Source organism: Leucopleurus acutus, assembly GCF_964270905.1.
Source record: "Leucopleurus acutus genome assembly, chromosome: 1".
NCBI lineage: Eukaryota > Metazoa > Chordata > Mammalia > Artiodactyla > Delphinidae > Leucopleurus > Leucopleurus acutus.
This window is the reverse complement of record NC_139142.1, coordinates 202,776,283-202,795,534: the sequence shown is the minus strand read 5'-3', so window position 1 is coordinate 202,795,534 and position 19,252 is coordinate 202,776,283. Positions and strand designations below refer to the sequence as shown.

At 38.9% G+C, this 19,252-nt stretch overlaps 1 protein-coding gene across 7 annotated transcripts in view; it reads left to right on the top strand.

Annotated features, from left to right (window-relative positions):
- Positions 1–18,526, top strand: part of WAC (WW domain containing adaptor with coiled-coil) — an 83,441-nt gene extending 64,915 nt beyond the window's left edge. For 4 of the 7 annotated variants that reach the window (XM_082838495.1, XM_082838492.1, XM_082838496.1 and 1 more), the window contains 7 exons: positions 7,283–7,528; positions 8,954–9,076; positions 9,951–10,099; positions 13,110–13,228; positions 14,745–14,946; positions 16,405–16,532; positions 18,102–18,526. In XM_082838495.1, the coding sequence (XP_082694621.1) occupies positions 7,283–7,528; positions 8,954–9,076; positions 9,951–10,099; positions 13,110–13,228; positions 14,745–14,946; positions 16,405–16,532; positions 18,102–18,171 (1,037 nt within the window). In that variant the 3' untranslated portion in view covers positions 18,172–18,526. The remainder of the gene's footprint in view (positions 1–7,282; positions 7,529–8,953; positions 9,077–9,950; positions 10,100–13,109; positions 13,229–14,744; positions 14,947–16,404; positions 16,533–18,101) is intronic. The other 3 variants (XM_082838497.1, XM_082838493.1, XM_082838494.1) reach the window with 2 other exon arrangements.
- The last annotated feature ends 726 nt before the right edge of the window (positions 18,527–19,252 follow it).

The window sequence follows — 19,252 nt, the reverse complement described above, 5'->3', positions numbered from 1 at the left end:
AGGTGTTCGGCATCATTGGTCAACAGGGACAGAAAATCAAACCACAGTGAAATATCACTTCACACCCATTAGGATGACTACTGTATATATATGAAAAAAACAGTAGAAGACAGCAAGTGTTTTTGAGGCCGTGGAGATCGAAACCCTTGTGTATTGCTGGTTGGAACGTAAAATAACACAGCTGCTGTGGAATACAGTTTGGCGGTTCCTCAAAAAGTGAAACATAAAATTACCATAGGATCCAGTGATTCCATGCCTAAGTATGTAATCAAAAGAATTGAAAACCAAGGAATCAAACGGGTATTTATACACGAGTGTTCTCAGTAGCACTATTCACAACAGCCAAATGGTGGAAACAACCCTAGTGTCCACCAGCAGATAAAGGATAAACAAAATGTGATATATGTGTGTGTGTGTGTGTGTGTGTGTGTGTGTATATACACACACACACACACATATATATATACACACACATGCAGTATTACTCAGCCTTAGAAAGGAGTGAAATTACGATAAACGCTGCAACATGGATGAACTGTGAAAACCTTATGCTCAGTGACACAAAAGGACAAGTATTGTGTGATTCCACTTCTGGGGTACCTCGAATGGGCAAATTCATAGAGAGACAAACTAGAGTAGTGCTCAACTTTGGTCTTGTGAGATGGGGAGCTATGGTTTAATTGGGTAGAAACTTTCTGTTTGGAAAGATGAAAAAGTTCTGGAGGTGAATTGTGATGGTTGCATGACAGTGTGAATGTACTTAATGCTAATGAATTGTAAACCAGAAATGGTTAGAATGGTAAATTGTATGTTGTATATTTTACCAGCATAAAAGAATTCAAGAGAAAGATTACCAATACAATATTGGAAATTAAAATGAGATTTTTCACTCTTAAAGTTGGTGACAATTAACAGTTGAATGTAGGGAAACAAAGCTCGTAGGAGTGTGGAAGATGGTTATTATGGAGGTCACTTAAGTAAAATCTGTTAAAAGTTTTAAAATAGGCTTATCCTTTGTATGTATTAGCATAAAGGTTTCCTCGGTTGAATAAAAGAGCAAGTTGCAAAAACATAATTGTTATAAAACATCAATTAATGCCGTACTTATTTTTATGTACATTTTAAATGCATAGAAAAGTTCTGGACAGACACATTTAAAATTATGAATTATAGAGTAAAAAATAAATTAAAATGGAAGTCACAGATTATATACCCGGTGTTGTCACCTAGTTATTTTGCGGTTTTTTCTACTACACTTGTATACTTTGTTTTCCCTTATGATTCCTCCATGTTGTAACACCATTACTACACAATGGAACAAGCAGGCTGCCCTTGTTGCATCAGTAGTTTGAGCTTTACAACCATATCCTGTTTAGTATTATGACGGCAGCTGTCAGAACATTGTGGGAAATTAATGTTTAGAAATGCAGTCGGTACCTTTTACTCTTTACGTGCAGTATCTCGTTAGACCTTACTGCAGATTGAGGAGGAGTTATTTAGCATACCAGAAAAATGTAGGTCAGAAAATTTTGACTTTGGTCTGTGTTGTCTTGGGTATTTTGAAAGGGTGCCTATAATTAGAAGAGGTGAGTGGTTATTACCTTAAGCCTTAAAAAGTTAGGTTATAGTACATTTCTCTGTGAAGTCTAGTCTTTGGTAGGTTACTCCCCCTACTGGTAAAAATTGGAAGTATAAATGAATAATTCATAATTACAAGCATAAAGGGAGAGAAAAAGGTTTTATCAAAGTTTATATACACAATTTAAATTAAAATCAAAGAGTAACATTTATTTCATGGCTTATGATAAAAATTGGTTAGAGATCTACAAACGATAGAAAAACATCAGGTAGGAAAGTGACCTTAAAGCTCATTTTAAGTTTAAAATACCATAGGACAACATCACCACATATCCTTAAAAAAATCATAGGCACGCGCGTGCGCGCACACACACACACACACACACACACACACACACAAAATAAAAAAGTAAACATGGTAGAGCTAAAATTGGATACCGTTGTTTTGCCAAAAGCTGAAAAAATAGGCTTAAAGCAACCTAGGTTTCTTTAATGCTTGGAAAAGTTTGCATTTAAAGAATGAGACTAGAGGCTGATGTTAAAAAGCAGAAGAGCCTTTTGGAATGGCTTTGTAACGTAAAACACTACATTAATTTTCTTAAGTTCATTATTTGTCTTTATTTTCAAAGATCCAGATTTTTAATTTTTGTTTGATACAAAACTGTTTAAACATGAAGTATGTTAACATTGTAACAGATTCCGGATTAAAAAGACAAATAGAAATGTTAATTAAAATTAAATATCTGTGTAGAAGAAGCACACTTAATGACTGTGTATTTGTTCTGAATAGTTGCTTGTTGCCTTTGAGTGTTTAAAAAAAGAAGAAGGGGGTTGAGGATTTTATGATTATTAAAATAAATCTAAATCAGTTGTTTGTCTCTAAGACTGCGTAGTATTACTTAGCTTTATGAAAAAATAGCATAAAGTGAGCTGTTCATTGCCTGCTCAATGAATTATTTTTGGTGACATTAGGCTTTTCCTCCCCATTATAAGTTTTGAACGTAGAGCTTAAGAAGAACAGCACAGACACAGGCACCTGAGCCTTTCTTGCCTAATCAGGCGTCCAGTCAACAAGTACGTGCTGATGCCATTTTGGTGCTGGATCCCATTTTGCACCAGAGCTACAGAGATAAATACAACAAAATTCTTCTCCTGAAAGAGTTCATTTTCTGATACAAGAGAGAGAGATCATAAGCTGTATAATAGGAGATGCTGGGTAATGTCTGTGGTAGGGCGCTCTGAACACAGAGGAGTGGCACCCAACCAATAGCTTTCGTGTATATATATATATATATATATATTTTTTTTTTTTTTTTTTTTTTTTTTTTTTTTTGCGGTACACAGGCCTCTCACTGTTGTGGCCTCTCGAGACTGTTGCGGAGCACAGGCTCAGCAGCCATGTATTACAGGCCCAGCCGCTCCGCGGCATGTGGGATCTTCCCAGACCGGGGCACGAACCCACGTCCCCTGCATCGGCAGGCGGACTCTCAAGCACTGCGCCACCAGGGAAACGCCTTTCGTTTATATTTTCATGATGAAACCAAGACTGCCTTTCAGGGTAGCATTTTATATTTTTATCACAATTATTTTTCTCAATTATACTTCTAGATGGAGGCAAGTAGTATTAAAAATGTTTAAGGTGTAACACACTTCCGGAGGGCATTTGTGTGGGTGTGTCCTTTAGGAAGAAGGGGGTGAGTGGAGCTGTCTTTAAAAATAAATAACTGGTGTGCAAATAGCATGCTGAAGACCTACCTGGAAAAGCAGTTTCGCTTTGCTGTCTTTGATCTTGACCTTTCTCCACTAGTTCTCTGTGTTTGTGCTAGATTTTTAAAAATTTTGTTTTGGTTTTGTTTCCTTCTGTTTTTTAAAGTTAAAAGGAATCTGGGAAGTTCTCTCTTTTTTCATAACCAACAAGGTGTGCCAGAATCACCCATGGAACTGGAAGTTCACCATATGCTCGGACACCTCAGCCCCGCCCCGTTCGTTAGAGCTGGGGTGGAGCCCTGGTGTCTGTTTTTTGTTTTTAAACTTGGATAAGTCCTATCAAAGTCAGACCTTCTAAAAAGAGGAATTCTGGCCTTCAGAGATGTTGCTTGCTCAAGGTTCCCGTAAGTATTGAGAGTAGTAACTGGTTTCCATACTGTTCATTAATAATCTCTCACAAAACTGCAAACGAAATTCCTCCTCAGGATACATATACGTATTTACATTGTTACCTTATTTCTTTGTGGTGATATGTATCTTCTGTTTTGGAGTGTTTTCCTTTTCCTGGATTGAATGGCAACACTGAAGAATTTTCAAGCCTTTGTTAATTTTTCAAATCTGTGGATAGATTCAGCAGCATTGGAACCAATTTGGAAACAACTTACACCGTCTCCAACTCCTGTCATTAAAGGCAGAGGAAAACCATAGGAAACGCAACAAAAGGGTCCTTTCAGAGGGATATAAGTACTAATTTAATTGTTCATGCAGGAAGTAAAAACAGAGAACTTGTTTCATTCTAAACATCATTAAGATGCCCCTAAACTGTTTATTCCTTAAGCTGAACCTTAAGGTATATGATCTGGAGAGAACTGCTGCTATAGTCTATAATTGCCTAATAAAATGTAATAACTGACACAAGGAAGGAATAAACTTTTCACAAGGAAGATCTTATTTCCTTCGTTTCTTTTTCTTTCTTTCTTTCTTTTTTTTTTGGCGGTACCCGGGCCTCTCACTGTTGTGGCCTCTCCCACTGCGGAGCACAGGCTCCGGACGCGCAGGCTCAGCGGCCATGGCTCACGGGCCCAGCCGCTCCGCGGCATGTGGGATCTTCCCGGACCGGGGCACGAACCTGTGTCCCCTGCATCGGCAGGCGGACTCTCAACCACTGCACCACCAGGGAAACCCACCTTCAAGTTTCTTTATACTTGTTTATGATTCCAAAACAGCAAAGCTGAACACGGTAGGCAATCTGCTAGACTTAGAGACTACCTCATTTAAAATGTGTGCCTTTTAAAATGAAAATATCTGCCTTACAAAAATGAATATGTCTTAGACCTTCTGAGTGGATCATGCGAGATCAACACATCTGTGAAATCTACTGAAAGCAGCTATTGTCCCTATAGGTGTTTTGACCATTATAGTAGTGTAAAAAGGCCGTAGAGGAGGTTGTTTTTTTTTTTTTTGGGCAGTAAACTTGCTATTCAGTAGTAATTCCTGGCTTCTTTGGGGCCATGATGATTAATGAATGTTTAGTTCCTAGAATTGGGAGTGAAGATTTATACTTATTAGGTAGCAATGTAATATTCAAATGTAGTGTTCCTGAAACTTTTATACATCATAGTAGCAGTCTTAATTCAGTTATATAATGTATATATGAGCTTGAAAATCTCCAAGAAATGGGTATATATGGGAAATTCAAGAGCCTTTCAGCCAAGATTTTAAGAGACTGAATATCTTGAATACTCTAGTCTTAATGTCGTTACCCATGGGATCTTGGTTTCTAATTATTTCCTCCATTACAGTGACTGTATTAGTAAAATTTCATGGTATAAAAATACCAGTTTATGTTCTTTTTCCTGTTGGTGGACATGTGTTTTGTTTCTAGTTTTGTGCTAAAATAAAAAGAGAAGCATAACACTGTTATGAGAATTGTTGAATATTTCTCCAAATTGATGTACGTTAGAGTTTCTCTAAGGGTGTATACCTAAGGGGAATTACTGGGTCATGAAGTGCATGTAGCTCCAGTTTTTCTAGATAATGTCAAGTTGTTTTCCAGTGTGGTTATATGAGTTTAGTCTCCACCTGAGATGTTAGGTGTTTCCATTACTACTTGAGAACATTCGGTATTGTTAGACTTTGGACATTTTTGTCAGTCTGATGAACGTAAAAGAATATTCTGTTGCTTTTTAATTTGCGTTTTTCTGATTATCAATGAAGTTGAGCATCCTTTGTGTTTTTCACGATTCTTCTGTGAATTGTCTCCTTGTCTTCTGTTCACCTTTCTGTTGTTTAGTCTGTCTGTTTTGATTTATAGGAGTTCCTTAAAGTAGTTTGGTCACCAGTACTTTGGGTGTAATTGTTTTGCTCTTTGTTATTTTCTGCATCCTCACATCAAAGTTATTTTCCTGTGTTTTCATCTACTAGTTCTAAAGACTTAAATATATATACAGAAGTCTAACCTGCCTTAAATTGGTTTTGTTTTAAATGTTAAAGTTTTTATGTCTGGCAAGGCATGTTAGTAACTGTGTTCTTTTTTTTTTTTTGCGGTACGCGGGCCTCTCACTGCTGTGGCCTCTCCCGTTGCAGAGCACAGGCTCTGGACGCGCAGGCTCAGCGGCCATGGCTCACGGGCCCAGCCGCTTCGTAGCATGTGGGATCTTCCCAGACCGGGGCACGAACCCACGTCCCCTCGTTGGCAGGCGGACTCTCAACCAGTGCGCCACCAGGGAAGCCTGCTGTGTTGTTTCTTTAAAGAATTTTGTGGCTCTTACTAGCCCATATGTCTTCAAAATACGTTATAGAATTGGCTTGTCAAATGCTACCAAAATGCTGTTGGGCTTTTAATTTCAGTTACGTTGAATCTATGTAAGTAATTTGCAAGGATGGCTTTCGAAGGATAATTTTTTATGCATGTTTAATACTTTTTAAACACTGAGGTTGGGGTCTTGTGGGAGTTTCTTGCTTTTAAAAGTATCTTTTTTAGTGCTAATAATCATTAAGTGATACAAATAGAGGTAGTTCATTACTTTATATTTTTAAATCCGAAAGATTTAAAAGTATGTAATTCTAAAACTCAGTTGTAAGGACGAAAGTTCAAAGTAGGAGTCTCCTCTTAGGCATCACATCCTTAGTCCATTCTGGGGTTGCTCACCACTGTGACTATCCTGATTGATATTAAGGCTGTTGTCACGTTTAAGTAGACTGTTTTTGTGCTCATAAGCATTTTCACCTTACTTTATGATGCATAGAAATTAAGTCTTGGAGAATTGTATTGTCCCTTTATATCCTAATGGAAGCTTATTTGGAAGTGTAGTTAATACAGGACAATACTATGGAGATATTGTGGGTTCAGTTCCAGACCACCACAGTGAAGCAGGTCTCACAATAAAACAAGTCAAACAATTTTTTTGGTTTCCCAGTGTAATATAAAAGTTGTATTTACACTATACTGTAGTCTGTTAAGTGTGCCATAGCATTATATCTAAAAAACAAAGTATACCTTAATTTAAAAAGAATGCTGTTGGAAAAATGGCACGGAGAGACTTGCCCAATACAGGGTTGCTGCAGAACCTTCAATTTGTTGTCCGGGCGGGGGTGGGGGGGAAGAAAAAGGCAGCAACTGCAAAATGCAATAAAGGCAGAATGCAGTACAAGAAGGTGTGCTTGTGCATGTGTTTGAGACAGCATTACTAATAGAGTGTGGTACTGTGAGACTCAGACATGGGTATGGTAGAGTCACTGCCTTGCCAGGTTTTGTGACTTCAAGCAAGTTATGTAATCTTTTTCAGTTTTCTCGTCTATGAAATCAGGATATGAAATGTCTGCCTCATGTCTAGTAGCTAGATATTTACTGAGCCCCCTCTGTGCTACCTTGTAAATATTAAATGAGTTTACTTGAGTTAGGTGCCTGCCACGTGGGTATTGCTTGTTTGATGTTGGTTCCAGTTTCCTCTATTGAAGTAATGTTTTTCAGCTTTATTATCTCCTTTTTATTTAGAATCTACATCAGGAGACAAATCGGTGTCACACTCTTGCACAACTCCTTCCACGTCTTCTGCCTCTGGACTGAATCCCACGCCTGCCCCTCCAGCCTCTGCTTCAGCAATGCCTGTCTCTCCTGTCCCACAGTCACCAATACCTCCATTACTGCAGGACCCAAATCTGCTCAGACAGTTGCTTCCTGCTTTGCAAGCCACGCTGCAACTCAACAATTCTAATGTGGACATATCCAAGATAAATGAAGGTAAATTCTCATTGTGATAATTTCTACAAAGTTCAGCTGCCTTGTGCAAAATTATGTAATTAGTAAAATCCCCAGTATAGGAATGGTCTTTGTTTTGTTTTGAAATTCACATTTGAACTTCATGCTTTGGAGTTTATATCCCCCATAGCTTAAGGTCTTTGTTACTATAATTGAATTAGCAATACTTGGATTTTCTGTGTATTTTTCAAGACTTGCTGCGTACCTGGTAGTTACTGGAGATAACTGTTCCATCAGCTTAATATATGTGGCGAATGTTTTTTTTCTTTTTAAGTGAAAACAGAAAAAAGAATATTTGCTAAAACTGATATGGAAACACCTGGTTTCTAACATAGTTCAAGCAATCTCATGTACATCGGTAAATGATTATTTGGAATATTTAAAATATGCTAATTACTAAGAATAGGAATTCAGGTAGTTCTTAAACTACTTACACACTTTTGAGAAGGGAAGTAATGGATAACATTATGCTTTTGAGAAAGGAAGTAATGGATAACATTATGCTATTTTTCCTAGTTAATTGCATTGTTAATTCCAACTTGGCTTTTCAGTGTACCACTAAAGTATTTGGGCAGCTACCTCAAAGAAGTCTGCATAAAAGTGGATGTAGTTTTTAATCCGTAAACCATTCAGATTGAAACATTAAGCCTTATGAACATTATAAAATTTTCTGTGTGTGTACACTTCCACATAAGTGGTTAGGTTCTTCCTTTACCCTAAAAATGGAGCTATCTCAGGCTAGTTGGTCATTAATCTTCCATTCTTATTCTCTTCAGCATTTCTGTATTTGTTGTTTGATAGGTAAACATTTTACTGGGCAAAGTGGGGCTTTTAAACATTTTGAAGAAATGATAGCCTAAGCAAATGTCAATAACAAAAGATCTTATGCTTCAGAAATACATGGTATTCCAAAGTACCCAGCTTTTAATATCCATTTTGAAAGCTTGTTGTGGGTGGGTGTTGATGTAGGGTTTGAGTGCTCAGCTGGTGTAATGATGCAATCGCATGAAATAACTGCTGTTTACCTAGTTAATTCCAAGTAATGTACTAAGTACGTTGCCTGTGTACCGATAGGTTTCTGGTATAATCAGAAGTTCCGGTTAATACTCTTTGCTGTTTTAAAAGTCTAATAGAGGAGTTTCCTTTAACTGGACACCTAAACTTTACTGTAAAGGAAACTCTACTGTTTTATTATATAAACCCATTAAACGTCTTTGCCTTTGCCTCAGATCACTTCACATCTCTAGGCTCATTGTATTACTCCTATCTTCTAGACTTTTATTTTGGGAATTCTAGTATGGAAACACTCCAGATTTTTTCTGGGTTCCTTTTGAGTTTTCAAGTTGTAACTAATACCACATATGCCACTGTGTTTTTATTTGAATTTAAGATGTAATATGTTTATAGTTCTTACAGCAGCTGTGACCCAAGCCTCATTGCAGTCTATCATTCATAAGTTTCTCACTGCTGGACCATCTGCTTTCAACATGACTTCTCTGATCTCTCAAGCTGCTCAGCTCTCTACACAAGGTACTTATACTCTTAGATGCCTCTAGAATTGTATCTTGGTGGGGGCAGGTGGGATTCGTAGCAGATTTTTCTTTAGTCTTTGAAGAGAGCGTAGCTATGATATTGATTTTATTTTGATTTTTTAACACTGCTGTATACAAGTAGTATTTTTCTTTACCTTTCTAGATGAAACAAGCTTTTGACGTATATCTTGCACTGTTGCCATCATATATATCTGCAATATAATCTATATTTAATTCAGCATTTAAGTCGTTAGTGAGATATTTTACTCCAAAGCTAAAGTAAACTATGATATAGCCTCAATCTTTGCGAATCGCTGGATCTGTTTTAAGAGTTGAAGTTTGCTTCAAGTTGGTGTTAGATGGGTTTTGACCAGAGGATGCAGAAACGCGCAAGCCCTGCCTTGAGTTAGCCAGCCCTCTTCCCCGTGCAGGAGCCCAGCGGGGACGGGGCACGAAGGAGCACATGGGGAATGGAAGGGTTGCCTGGCTTGCCCCCAGCCCCGGTGCCGAAAGCCGCCGAAGCAGCAGGAGTGTCTGGCCTACTGGCGCAGCGCGCGTGAGGGCCGCCAGCCCTTGGGCGGCCTCGAGGGGCAGGGGCCTGAGGGGACGGCCAGGCCTCCTCGTAGGGTGAGGAGGAGGCAGCGAGGGCGAGGTGAGGCCTTCTGGTGAGTGCGTTCTCAGACGCAGTGGGGGCCGCACTGGGTGTGCCGGTCTCGCTCAGCAGCTCATTTGGTCAGTGTGACCCCAGCGAGTGCTTAGATGCTGACTTCTTCAGATAGCTGTTCTCTCTGGGGCTGTGGGGCGCGTGGAGAGACGTGCAGATCTCCTGCACATGCACTACAGCGGCTTTTGGTTTATTTCACCCTTCGCAGCCCAGCCGTCTAATCAGTCTCCGATGTCTTTGACGTCTGACGCGTCATCCCCGAGATCCTATGTGTCTCCGAGAATAAGCACACCTCAGACGAACGCAGTCCCTGTCAAGCCTTTGGCTAGTACTCCTCCTGTTTCATCACAGCCCAAGGTATGTCGCCCTTGAGGGAAATTGGGAAAGACACCACTTCTGGTTAAAGCAAGTTTCATAATGTTTTAGAATATTGGAGAAAAAGCTCTCTTTTGGGAATGAGGTAGTGGTGGGATGAATGACAGGTGAGTGAGAATAGGTTCAGGTTAGACTCTCAGTTGATGGCTTGGAGGAGGGAATTGCATCTGTGCCACTTCTATACACTGGTTCTCTTCATTGGCTTTGTGGATAAAGAAGGTATACTAATTGAGTCTTAATATTTGTAGAATTTTTAGACTGAGATATCAGAACATGTTTTCCAGTGATTTTCTCCATACTTTTTTTTTTTTAAACATCTTTATGGGAGTGTAATTGCTTCACAGTGGTGTGTTAGTTTCTACTTTATAACAAAGTGAATCAGCTTTATGTACACATATATCCCCATATCCCCTCCCTCTGCGTCTCCCTCCCACCCTCCCTATCCCACCCCTCTAGGGGGTCACAAAGCACCAAGCTGATCTCCCGGTGCTATGCAGCTGCTTCCCACTAGCTATCGGTTTTACATTTGGTAGTGTATATACGTCCATGCCACTCTCACTTCATCCCAGCTTACCCTTCCCCCTCCCCGTGTCCTCAAGTCCATTCTCTATGTCTGCATCTTTATTCCTGTTCTGCCCCTACGTTCTTCAGAACATTTTTTTTTTTAGATTCCATATATATGTGTTAGCATACGGTATTTGTTTTTCTCTTTCTGACTTACTTCACTCTGTAGGACAGACTCTAGGTGCATCCATCTCACTACAAATTATAGAAATGAGTCAGTTTTTGTGCTGAGAGCTTTATATATATTAATTTTCACATCAGCTACTATTTGCTTCATTTAATAGAAAATGAAATCTTCCGTTAAGTCTGATGTTTGTGGTCAAGTCAGATTTTGAGACCTAGGCCTTTCTGAGCACAGAACCCATTTCATTAACACTAAGCTACACTGCCTGGTTGTCCCAGCGAAATCGCGTATGGCTGGCTCCTCAGAGCACAGTTAGAAAGTTGCTGGTTTCTATTCTTACTGGACTGTGAACAGGACCTTACCATGCTACTGCCAATTTTATATTACATCCTTTGAGTCTTACGCACAAATTCATAAGCGGTTCCCAGTCACACTCATTCTTTGCTTTGTAGCATACCACCAGTAAAACTTGAGCTGTTTGGAAGTTGGAATGTACAGGTTTAATTTTTTTTTTTTATTAACTCTTACTGGTAACTATAGGAGGAAATTCTTTTTAGTTGTAAAACAGTGGGCTGTTTGAAACTTTCATGCCAAAGAACTCTTTATTCAAATAAAATCATAAGGGCTTCCCTGGCAGCGCAGTGGTTGAGAGTCCGCCTGCCGATGCAGGGGATACGGCTTCGTGCCCCGGTCCGGGAAGATCCCACATGCTGCGAAGCGGCTGGGCCCGTGAGCCATGGCCGCTGAGCCTGCGCGTCCGGAGCCTGTGCTCCGCAGTGGGAGAGGCCACAACAGTGAGAGGCCCGTGTACAGCAAAAAAATAAAATCATAAGCAGAAGCTTGAAAATAAAAATGTATTGAAACAGCTTGAAATCGATGGTGGGCCGGCTCTCAGGTCTTCTATTGGCTCATCTTCCCTACATTCCCTACATCAGCCATTTGTCTGTGTGTGTTTTGGAGTCAGTCTAGATTAAGTTTTTAAATTTTGAGTTACAATTGTTAGTTTTTGTGCAGTTCCTTATTGTTTGCCTGTATTTTGATGGGAGAAGAATTAAAAGGTGAGTTTTAGCAAAAGAGACCTTATTCTTAGAGCTTACAGCTCATCTTGCGGTGGTGTTCTAGGAGTATGTGGCATGAGTGGCAGTGTTGGGTTTACCGTCGGTCCTAACATTGTCACTTCAAATCCTTTTAAGCAGGTGGCTCTGAGTTTTTGCATTAAAAACTTACAAGTTGTTTTTAAAAGTAAGTGGACATTTGATCTCACAAAAATATTCTTTATAAAAGAACATGCTCTTCTATATTCAGAAGTAGCAGTGCTAACCAGAGTTGTTTGGGGCGATATTAATTATCCCCCCCCCCCCCATAACAGCCTCTGCTGCTGAACGGTGTGACTTAATCACAGGTGCCTCCGTCTGCCTTCGTGCCTTAATTTCGGGCTTCCATTTTTGACTCCTTGTTTTCTCCCTGTCGTATCGGAATGTGAATCATACTAGGTTGGCCAAAGAGTTCGTTTGGGTTTTTCATAACATCTTACAGAAAAACCCAAACGAACTTTTTGGCCACCCTAATATATGTGTCCCCACTGCAGTCATGGACCTCTTGGTCTGCCTGTATAGGGTGACATCTCTTTGAAGCCCACTCCAGTTTAATCGTGTATGGGCCGTAGCTCATTCTCTGATAGACCGGTGTATACATTCTCTTTGTATGTGGTTGAAATTTGAGCAGCTGTATTTGTATGATGTGGTAACATATTTATTTTTATTGATACAGGAATAACAGTAAATCAAAAGAGGTATTATAGTGTACTGGAAAGAAAACTGGGCTCAAAATCAGGAGAACTAGTTTCTTATGCTGGTTTGCTAAGTAATTTTTTGGCCCAGGGCTGTTTTATGAAATTAGATCTAAGTCTCAGAACTTGACTTTCTTCTAACTACATGACCTTTGGAAACTCATTTGATTCTACTTCTTTAAACCTCTAGATTATATAAAGTGTTTAAGATTACTAACTAGACTTAGAGGAGTATGTGGATTTCGGCCCTAAATGAAAATAGTTTAACACAATTGAATGTGGCTGTATCACTTATACTGATCTTATTAGGTAAGGACTTCTAATACTAATCTTATTAGGTAAGGACAGTTAGGACTACTCTTGTTACCTTAAAAATCACTGAATAGAAATAATTGGGAAGATAATAGAATAATAATAGAAACAATTTCATTGGTAGAACTTTTCGTTCTTATCTAGTTTTCATGCTTTTTGTCTCTGTGGCAAAAGCCTTGTCTCACCAGAGTTTGACGTTTCAGGTTAGTACTCCGGTAGTTAAGCAAGGACCAGTTTCCCAATCAGCCACGCAGCAGCCTGTGCCTGCTGACAAGCAGCAGGGTCATGAACCTGCCTCTCCTCGAAGTCTTCAGCGCTCACAGTAAGTTGATGCGGCGTGTTGAGGCCACGTTGTTTTTTCCTTAATGTGGCACATTGCCATACTGTTTGGATATTATTTTATATATATATATGTAGTAGAACTTGATCTTGGAAGAATCCGTGAATAGCTTAACCATAGTTTTGTGTATTACAAAATTTACAAAGGCAAATCTTACTACAATAAGTAGATTGTCTCTAGTAATGAATCCTGGGTTAATTTGAAGAAAGTGGCTCTTTCTTTAGAATTTTACTTGGTGAACTGTGATGGGGGGGTAGTAATATGGGATACTTGCAGAGGGCGTGTGATTTTATACTACTTCATTAGTTGGAAATGATACCATTTTTAACCTTCTGATAGCAGTTTTAGATTTGAATGTATTGATAAAGCCAAATATCTCACATCTAAAAGTTGGGCCAGTATTTTACAACGTGTGTGTGTGTGTGTGTGTGTGTGTGTGTGTGTGTGTGTGTGTGTGTGTGTGTGTGTGTGTGTGTGTGTGTCCGCGTGCGTGTGTCTTTCCTAATAATAGCCTCAACTCTGACCCTGTGCGGATTGCTTGTCAGATGTAGCGCTGTATTGTGTTGTCGGTTTTCTTTGTTAATTAACTTTAAATGATTTTAATTTGATTGATTTTCCTATTTTTATTTCTTGTTATGAGGTGGCAACATAATTCAACTGTTGTTTTTATTGTTGTTTTCTAAACAAGCATTTCAGAGCATATACATCCACATGAGAGTTGTTCCCTTCAAAATGATCACTTTGGGAAGCTATCTGCTGCAGCAGTGTTGCCATTGCTCAGAACATTTGGGGGAAATTCTTTTTTTAAATTGGCATTAGAGGCTGCAGTATAATTGTAGATATCCTCAGTGGTGAAAACGCTTCATCCTTTGGGAGACTTAGTTTTTGGAAATAACTGATGTGAAGCAGGTAGGAAATCAACTTGGGTGATTATTTATATCCCCGAATCCTAGCCCAAGCCATACAGTTTCAGAAGAAGATAAGCAACCTCAGAGTGTTGCTTTTTTTGGTCTTATTTTGCCACTAAACTCATTCATTGTTTTGCAATTAAAAGTTTTTTGCTTCACATTATTTCACCCTCTGATTCAGCACTTTATTCTGATATTAAACAGTCAGAGGCAGTGTACTTTTCCCCCCTCCATTATCTTCATGTACTTAAGATAGAATAATGTGCCTTATATCTACAACTGTTCAAATGTGACCATTGCTTAGTTACATTCTTGTTAGTGTTTGTAGTATACAAAGTCAACAGGTTCTGCTGTCAAATTTGGGAGAGTACTGATAACTCTGATGTTAATGTTAAAGGGGCTCTTTTAACCCCCCCAAAAGTGTATTAGGAATACACGATATAAGTATACTTCGGATTTTAAGTTCTATTTATTTGATGTTAAAATAATAAATTTTTGTTAGGAATTTGTGTACCTTTAAATTAATGAAAGGTATTGACAGTGTCTAGGATACCCAGAGACCACTTGTAAACATACTACACATTCAACAGCGTTTTCTCTTCTAGTAGCCAGAGAAGTCCGTCACCTGGTCCAAATCATACTTCTAGTAGTAACGCATCAAATGCAACAGCTGTACCACAGAATTCATCTGCCCGTCCTGCGTGTTCATTAACACCTACGCTAGCAGCACACTTCAATGAAAGTCTCATCAAACATGTTCAAGGATGGCCTGCAGATCATGCCGAGAAGCAGGTATGTCACGTGATCCAGCAGGTGTTTCACCTGTGGGTGACTGGCAGCTTAATTCTACCTGGAGAAAATCCAATCTGGACCAGTGGATTCAAGCTGTATTTAAAGCAACGAATTTCCAGTTAGATGGTCTGTGGTCCCTCTATAAAATGTTCCAGTTAGATTGTCTGTGGTCCCTCTATAAAATGTTCCAGTTAGATGGTCTGTGGTCCCTCTATAAAATGTTCCAGTTAGATGGTCTGTGGTCCCTCTATAAAATGTTCCAGTTAGATGGTCTGTGGTCCCTCTATAAAATGTTCCAGTTAGATGGTCTGTGGTCCCTCTATAAAATGTTCCAGTTAGATGGTCTGTGGTCCCTCTATAAAATGTTCCAGTTAGATGGTCTGTGGTCCCTCTATAAAATATTTGATGTGGATGTTTGTGAGGTAACTTTTTGTGCTTTCACATAAAATATTTTAATTATCAGTATAGCCCCCATTATCAAGTGCTCAGCATTTAGCTCTGTGCTAAGTGCTTTATGTTTGTTTTCTCCACTTTCTAAAACTACTAAGCAGTGCAGATAATGAGTTTTCCGTTTTACTAATGAGGCCTTTAAGACCAAGTAGATTTATACTAGGGTCACGCAGTTACTGCAGTTTTATGACTCAGAGCCGTTGTGCTTTTTCTACTCAGCCGGCTACTCTGATAGTTTTAGAACCTGTTAGTGCAGTTGACCCTTGAACAACTCAGGGGCTGGGAGGCCAACCCTCCACGTAGTCGAAAATCCGAGTATGGTTTATAGTCAGCCCTCCATATCCGGAGTCCGTCATCTGCAGGTTCAGACAAGCGTGGATTGTGTAGTGCAGTGGTGTTTATTGAAGAAAGTCCACGTGTGAGTGGACCTGCACAGTTCAGATCTGTTGTTCAGGGTTCAGCTGTACTATTCATCTTACGACTGTCCCTCCAGACTAGCTACTAGAGTTAGGAGACACTTCTGCTTTGGGATGAGGGACCTTAGGACATTGCAGTCACTGCCGTTGGCTTTTCCCTTTCATCAAATGACTAACCATCGGAAATGCTCTGTAAGTTCACGGAAATGCATTGTGTATCTCTTGATACAGGGATACAGTAGGCCCTTTTAGCAGTGTTAATACCTGAACTTCACTTTGGCTGATCCAGCATCTTTATTTAACCACAAATCATGAGTCCTTCTGTCCCAGCACTAAACTACTGTGAGATGGGAAATACTGTCCTCCCAAGGAAACCTGAAGGGGAAATCTTAAAATGAACACCTTCCACCATTAGAGACAGTTCTTTAAAAGAAAATCGTTTTCCCCCTTAGATTCATGAGCATTTTTGTGGATTTAAAGGAAAAGATTTATTTTGTAATCTTGGTATAAAGTTACACTCAAATTTAATGTTTTATTTTTTGTATGTGAATATGACTTATATTCCATGAGATTTTCATTTCTTTAATTATAGGCATCGAGATTGCGAGAGGAAGCCCATAACATGGGAAGCGTTCATATGTCGGAAATCTGTACTGAATTAAAAAATTTAAGATCTTTAGTCCGAGTATGTGAAATTCAAGCAACTTTGCGAGAGCAAAGGTAAGCCTTTCACTGAAATGAATTTTTTTCTGTTTTTTTTAGGTAATGCTAAAAATTATGTATCTTAAAATAATTAGATCTTAAATTGGACTAAAGAACGTAAGTCGAATTTCATTTCTGAAATTTAAAGTTCTTTGATATATCACATTCCATGATACTGTAAACTGTGTTTTCATAATTTAATAGTATTCCTGGCGAATGGTAGTGGCATCTAGATTTTATTTCTCTTAACCCATGGTAAATGCTTCATTATTGGACTTTTTCTCTTGCGTTATGACAGTATACGGTACCAGTAATGTTTCATTTGAAAAGCGGGGTGTTGACGCAGCGAGTTACCAGGCGCCCCCTGTTCGGCTGAGAGCAGCTCTCTTGCTGAGGGTACATACTTCAGTTGAAATTCAAACCACTTTGACATTGTCCTCGCAGCATCGATAGATCCCTTGGCAATTACATTAAGAATTTAGTTGTCCAGGAAGTTTAATGATATATATCTGCTTTCTTTAATTGTTTTCACTTAAACTCTGTCTCATATTTCTTAATCTAGTATCTTACTCAAGTAGGATTTCTATATCGTGTTAAATAGTACAGATTTTTTTTTAATGCCTATTACAAAATCGAGGACTTAACTTTCATTGGCTTCACTTCCTGTCTATATTGAGTGACTGGGTCAATAAGTAGAGTTAATCTTGTCATGAAATCACAAAAATTTAATAAATGCCAAGTTGGGATTTATAGTAAACTTGGAAAAGTGAGTTTTTATCTAACCTTTCAACTACTGAAATGTCTGGAGGTACTTGTTGAATATCAGTTGGGAATTTTCTACTCTAGGATTGCTCTGAAAGTAGTTCTAACGTACATAAAACTTAACTTTATTTTGGCTTGCTAGGCAGGCGATACTCGTTAGAGCAGCTTACTGAAACAGTCAGGTATCGTATCAGTCACGTGTCATGTATCATGTTTGACTGTACACAGATACCATGCTATATCAAAGCAGTAATCGTCATAGTTCACAGAAGAAAGGGGTCAGAGAGGAACAGTGTTAACAGAGTTCATGGAAATCGAGTTAGCTGTGGAATTTGTGTTTTAGTTTTTGTTTTAGATATGCATGTCAGTTGGACTTTGCTCCATTTTTATGAACCTACCTTTATGTTGAGAATTGTTCTTCCGAAACGATTAGCCTCTTGCCGCTCGTTAATTCTAGGCTTACTATATTGTGGTCCAGAAAACATGCAGTGTAAGTTTATCTCATGTTATCTGCTGCCTTTTGTGTCTGGTGATGATACAGTGAACAGTTACCTTTTAAGTCAGTCATTATATTCAAACTAATTATTGAGAACGGGTTTTAGAAAACTAGGAAACCTTCTAACTTTTGTCATCCTGATACTTTAATATATGTAATGTTTTCAAATGGTGATTTTGTCCTAACTAGACTAACCAGTTTTAAATTACTTCATCTTAACTAGTAGTTACTCATTTTCTTTGTAAAGCTATCTTTATAGTTGAAAGCCTGGTTTTTCTGTAGCATTTATCGTGACCACGTGGGTTCTAACGCCCTCTCTTATTTTTCAGGATACTATTTTTGAGACAACAAATTAAGGAACTCGAAAAGCTAAAAAATCAGAATTCCTTCATGGTGTGAAGATGTGAATAATTGCACATGATGTTGAGAACAGAACTGTAAATCTGTTGCCCAGTCTTAACATTTTTGAGCTGCATTTAAGTAGACTTTGGACCGTTAAGCTGGGCAAAGGAAATGACAAGGGGTGGGGGTCTGTGAGATTCAATTCAGGGGAAAGATACAAGATGGATTTGTAAAACCCTTGAAATGTAGATTTCTTGTAGATGTATTCTTCACGTTGTAAATACATTTTGTAGAGTGAAGCCATGGGAAGCCATGTGTAACAGAGCTTAGGCATCCGAAACTGATCAGTGCCGGGGCGGCTAAACACCTGGCCTCGCACATGTAAACCCGTCTGCAGAGTCAGCTTTTTAAAGAAGAATTTGGGGGGTTAATTTATCATTCAGAAATCTTGCATTTTCAAAAGATTCAGTGCAAGCGCCGGGCGATCTGTGTCTGAGGATACAATTGTGAACCATATGGGCAGAGTACAAAACACCATGAAGCAGCGGTTTCCACACTTGCCCCGATCAAGAGCAGTGCTTCGCCGTTTGTTTTGCAGAGAAATGTTTTCATTTCCCGTGTGCTCCATCTCCCTCTGGAATCCTTCACCTGATTTTATCCACTTTTTAAGGCTCCTCTTCCTCTCCTTTCTTAAGGCACTGTTGCCATGGCACTTTTCTGTACCCTTTGCATTCCTGTGTACAGTAGCGTAAAACTGCAGTGATTGAGCATAACCCACTTGTTTGTGTAAATTATTAAATCCATTTGCACCCTGTAAGAATGGACTTAAAAGTACTGCTGGGCATGTGTGCTGAAAGTACATTGATGGCTCAAATAGAAGGAAATGGCCCAATGAACATGGTCGTGGGGGAAGAGGAAACAGCTAGTCAGATGTGAATTGTATCTGTTGTAATAAACATGTTAAAACAAACACAAATGGTTATTTTTCTTTACCTTCGGTCAATGCATATTAGAATTTGAACTACCTGGGGATTCTTCGTCAGAACTATTCTTGTTGAACATTTATACTTAATTGAAGTAATTCCTTAAGGGAGGTTTTGTTTAAAGCAATTAACAGGAAATTGTGTATAAGAATATT